The following is a 5,114-nucleotide window of genomic DNA, read 5'->3' as shown; positions in this document are numbered from 1 at the left end:
CTAGATTCTCTTATACTATACATAAGAGTGTTTTCATTTGTATTAAATAAAACATTTCCAATATTAGGATGCAAAATTAATCTTTTTGGCTGTCTTGATTTATGGAGAAGAGTTGCTTTTGTTAGAAATTAAAGTTGAATTTTCAGTTTCATGGCAATCTGAAAGAAAGAAAACCAGAGTTAATGACATATTGATAATGAAATGTTACTGGTAAAATAAGCAAATCATTCCAACCAAACTGTTTGCTTTTAGTTAATGCACTGTGAAGCTAGTTATCTAAGCAGAACATCTACAAAAGCTCTTCTTCACAGTCTAATCATGCTACTGTTATACTTGTAACATTTTTATACTGTTACTTGCCCTGCTTTCTCAGAGATTATCACTGTAGGTCTGTTATTCATCCAGCAAAACTAAAATTCTGATAATGCCACAGGTTGCCTGCATTGCAGATTTGTTTATTGCAATGTAGTTACCATATTCACATTATGATTCAGCTTTTTATATTTGAACACTTCTTCTTCGCCTGCCAAAGGCCTTGGATCCCACGTTGGTTGGTACGAAGTTGTTCTTGCCCACTCCTCCTGACCTGCTCAGGAAGTCCGCCAGACGATGGGTCACACAGGTTGCTGTGTTGCATGCCCTCTTCTGTGCTGTTACACTGCTTTTCAAAAGGAAAATAAAGAGTTAGTTCTCAAAGTATTCACCCCACATACAATGAAATGTCAGTAAGGGATGCTATGCCTCAGAAAGACTCTTCTATAAAAGAAAAAGCAGGCTTACTGTGCAGCAGGTATTGGCAACTTCTGTGTCTGCAGCTTACGAGCTCTAAAAGATCCATCTTTATGTTTTTCCAAGTGTCAGGCTCAGTTTACAAAAGGTGGCTGAGCCCTTCCTTTCTTGGGCAATTGGACTCAAGACTAAGCCAAGCCAGACTTTCAGCAACACCCGAGCCATTCCCTGCCTCCAGCAAGTCATTATGACCAACAGAGAGGTGCTGAGGAGGTCCAGGTCTGGAGCATTTAACCAATCCCCACTTCCTCTAAAAGCTTAGATCTGTGTTTTGTTTGTAGTGCTGCTGAAGGACAGTAGCAGACACTGATCTAACTTCTCACTTCAACACCTATGCTCCGTAATACCCAGAAAACACATGAAATCCTAGCATCACTGATGACTACAGGAGCTTTGTCAGTGACTCTGGTAGGGCTGTACCTGCAGGGCAGCTGACCAGTTGCTTTCAGAGCTGAACCACACATAAACATACTGCTCCCATGAAATACATGGAAATGTGGGAACCCCTCTTTCCTGGAGTTAGATCCCTGTCTAGTACAGCACTTCACCATGGGAGTAGTTCACCAACTTCAACAGAAGTAGTTCTGTGCTCAGAGTTCAGCCTACAGCTAATAATTTTGCTAGACAGGGGACTTCAAGGCATATGCATTCACACAGTCCTCGCTTGAAGCAATTTTCTACTAAAGCAATGACTTTCTTGCAGTAGGAGGGATTTCTCAGATAAGCATTACAAGACAGTTCATTAATGTTAACAATGAATGCTGTTCATAATATCAATACCAATTTTTTGGAACAGGCCTCTAATTACAAGATAGATGCAGTGCTGCAACAGAAGAACTGTGAAGAACTCTGGTTTTGCCTCTTAAATTTACAATTCACCTACATTATATCATCTTGAATTAATACAAATATTTTAAAGATACCTGGGTTTTGAATATACAGTGTAAAAGCCTATTGTAAAGTAAGAAGGAAAAAGAAAAAGAACACAAAATTCTTACCTGGAAGTGTTCCGTACCAATTTTAAACAGGATTACATACCTAGTTTACTTGAACAAATCTGTATGAGCTTGTCTCGATTCCTTTGCTTCTCAGGACCCTTACTAAGAGGACTGCATGCATGCCTGATTACATCAGTACATATGAATGTATGTGTATAATTTCAATTTCTAAGTTCTTTCAGCTTTTCTAGAATTACTGGCATTGCCTCTCTTGAATATTAAGACAACTTGTAAAATATTTCTAGCCATATCCAGAAATCTCACATTCTAAAACAAGTTATTAAACCAAGCCAAATCTAATCCTTATAGAAAAATAGGTTTATTGAACAAGTGCATGGGCAAGCACAAAAGAGTCTACTTGTACATTTAGCAGCCAGAAATGAAAAGCCTTGTTTAGAATTTTTTTTAATCAGTGTCTAAGAAAATCATCTGAAATCTCAAGGCAGTGCTGTTCATTTTTATTTATTTTTTTTTCCCCTAGCTTGGTATGCATGTTATGTTCTCTGTCTTCCTAACATTAGGTCCATCTCAAACATTCTCTGTCAAAACCAGAATCAAAATAACATAGCAAAGTTAGCAATCAAAGTTAGATCCACATGCATCGGGTCAAAAAAAAAAAAAAGGGAGAAGGGGAGAAATAAGCATGTCTAGTTGTTTCCTAGGGGTTCCCCATAGTTTGCATAGCGTTCGTGTTCCAGGTCACTCAGCACATTTCGTTTCTTGCCAGGAGTTCCAGCCCCGACGTCAGTGCGAGGGTAAGTTTGCAATTTGTGCAATTCTTGAGACAGTTTGCCCAGCACACAAGTACTCAGACTGGCACAGCGTTTGGAAATAGGTCTATCCAGGCTGCAGGGGGGAAAAAAAAACATGCCCAAAGGAAGAGGAATCTCAAACATGCATGTTCATGCATTTCGTCCCTAGGTAAATATCTACAGTTAGGAAATGTAAAAAATAAAAAATAACCCTTCCACATCACATTCCATGCAAGGAAGGTTCATACAAATGCAGTCAAGAAGGAAAACGCTGTTTTTCAATGAATTCAACTTTGTCAAAAAAGCAAGTTCATTAGCCTTTTGGATGCTCGTAGTTAGGCATCAGGAAGTTTTACTTCCCATGTATTCAGCATGCTGTTCAGTCTCTCATACATCACCACCATGCTTTGCAATACAAATCCTGTTAAGATAATGCAGATGTTCTCGCATGCCTTTGGTCTACGGGGAAGACTGGCGCTGCGTGCATTAGGAGGAACACATCCCCTCTGCCAGCAACTTTCCATGCCTTACAACAGCATGCACTTTCACGACAGAGAATCCAAGAGTGACTGAATGGCCCCTAACACTCCCACTAGGAAGACATACCTTTTGCTGCCATATTTTAACACAACCCCCTCATTCAAGCTCAAATCGCCCTCCACTTTCAGTTGGAAAAGACAGATAGAAGCAGGTTAACTAGGTGAAAGCCATTCTCCCAATACCAACATTAGGATGTCTCTGCAGTATCATCCTTTACCAGTTAGGTGATCAGTTAGCCATAACACCAAGAAAAGAAAAAATCTTGACCTGCAAGAGGGTCTGCTCAGATGGCTTTTGCTAAATATCAAACACATAACACTCCCCCATTGCCCCTCTCCTGCCCCAGGACTGCAGTCCTTACCTGTTCCCCTCAGAGGCTTGCTCCAGCTCTTCTGCTGTCATCTGTATGAACTCTTTCACCAGCGCATTTAATAACCTCCGAGCTTCGTAATCACTGAGCGTCACTCGATCTGTTATGGACTCCAAGCCAGGTCTAAGCAGAGGCAAGCAAAACAGCATGAATAAAGCCTGGACTGCTGCAGAGAGCCACGCACAGGAGAGAGGTTTGTCATGCATTACTGCATGTCATTGACAGTGTCTTTCACCAGTGTGAGTATGTAAACCACCCTCATGCACAGCATTAGGTGTTTTATAAGTGTAATTTAAAAGCCACACTGTCAAAAATAGCATCAAACGAAGCCGGCTTTCTCATTCACTGTAGCCTGTTTCCCTCCTAGGTCTCTAAAGGATCTTAAGTATTTTCGTACCATTCAGATAGAGCACTCAGCAAGAGGACCAGCTTCTTACCTGACTGGGGCTGCCTGGAAGCTATCCATCTGGCACACAACCAAGGCATAAACGGCAAGGAAAGATGAAATCTTCAGCATAACCATGATTTCCTCCCTACAACAAAGAGGTACATCAAGCAATGGCTGTTTTCCAACCCTCTCAATCCTGTAAGATCTACTAAAGCGGTAGTCATTGTTTCCTAGCCACAAGCAGCACAAATACTAACAGCTTTTTTTTTCTTTTTTAATGTTTCTTTTGATTATTGCTATCGTGCTTTGGTTTTCTCAGAATTTTAAGATTACTTAGCACTATTACAGAGGATAAAAATGCAGCTTTTCAGAGCTGCAGTTCTGTACAGCTAGCTGCATTCAACTTAACATAGACTTTCCTTCAAATTGGTGGAAAACACGTTCCTCCGACTAACTACTGCACACAATGCCATAGTCAGTGTGTTCAACACGAACAGGCACAGTTATGGGATAAGAGTCACAAGAAAAAAAGTGTTTAGTGTTTAATATTTTTAAGAATGAAGTGCTACTGTTAGCACTTTACCTGAAACTGCTTGCTTCTCGGCAGTTAGCACACTAATATCCCAGTTCAGATTACACTATAAGAATCAAGTAGTTTAATTTCAACAAATATTTCTACTCTGAAACCAGAAAAAGGATAAGTTAAAAATTAGTCATTAGAGCAAAATCCGTAAAGAAAATATAATTGAAGATATCGGCTTTGAGACACACCTCTTTTTTTTCTCATAGCATCGGTATCTTCCACTCAAGAAAGCACATCGTTAACTACCGCACCAGCTTCGTTTTTGCTAGCTCCCAATTCCCGATGCGGCTCACCGGAACGACGAGGCACCTTCCAAAGGACGCCCCGCTTCCCCACGGGTCCCGGGGCGCCCTGGACGGTGCCCAGCACCGGCAGAGCAGCCGGCCGGGCACCGCGGAGAGCCGTCCTGCATGCCTGGCGGGACACCCCACGCCGTGTCGGCGGGGGAAAGGAAGAGAGAGACCGAGGACTAACTTTCTCCCACCTTCCTTGGCTCGCTTCCTCGCACACGCGTGTGCCCACGCCTACCCAAGCACATGAACGAAGGCATTACGGCCCCGTGCAAAGCTCCACGCCCCGGGAGAGAAACGGGACTCACGCGACCCGCCCCACGCAGGGAGCCGCGGCCAGAGCCGGCGCCGGGAGCCGGCGCGGTGCTTACCGGCGGAGCGGAGCGGAGCTGTGCGGAGGAGGA

The 5,114-nt window shown here is 42.6% G+C and overlaps 1 protein-coding gene across 3 annotated transcripts; it reads right to left on the bottom strand.

The window, feature by feature from the left end:
* Window positions 1-498: 498 nt before the first annotated feature.
* Window positions 499-5,114, bottom strand: CALCB (calcitonin related polypeptide beta). Of its 3 annotated transcripts, none has more exons than XM_076343381.1 (4): window positions 5,082-5,114; window positions 3,887-3,982; window positions 3,441-3,572; window positions 499-661 (listed from the first exon to the last, which is right to left on the bottom strand). In XM_076343381.1, exons 2-4 carry the CDS (start codon window positions 3,970-3,972, stop codon window positions 499-501), a joined length of 381 nt encoding a protein of 126 aa, XP_076199496.1. In that variant the 5' UTR covers window positions 3,973-3,982; window positions 5,082-5,114. The 3 variants fall into 3 exon arrangements, with proteins under 3 accessions (XP_076199496.1, XP_076199497.1, XP_076199495.1); XM_076343382.1 differs by having other exon boundaries at window positions 499-658; XM_076343380.1 differs by lacking the exon at window positions 499-661 and adding an exon at window positions 2,094-2,633.

This window comes from Aptenodytes patagonicus, chromosome 7 (genome assembly GCF_965638725.1).
Source record: "Aptenodytes patagonicus chromosome 7, bAptPat1.pri.cur, whole genome shotgun sequence".
Classification (NCBI taxonomy): domain Eukaryota; kingdom Metazoa; phylum Chordata; class Aves; order Sphenisciformes; family Spheniscidae; genus Aptenodytes; species Aptenodytes patagonicus.
This window is presented reverse-complemented; position numbering and strand designations above follow the sequence as displayed.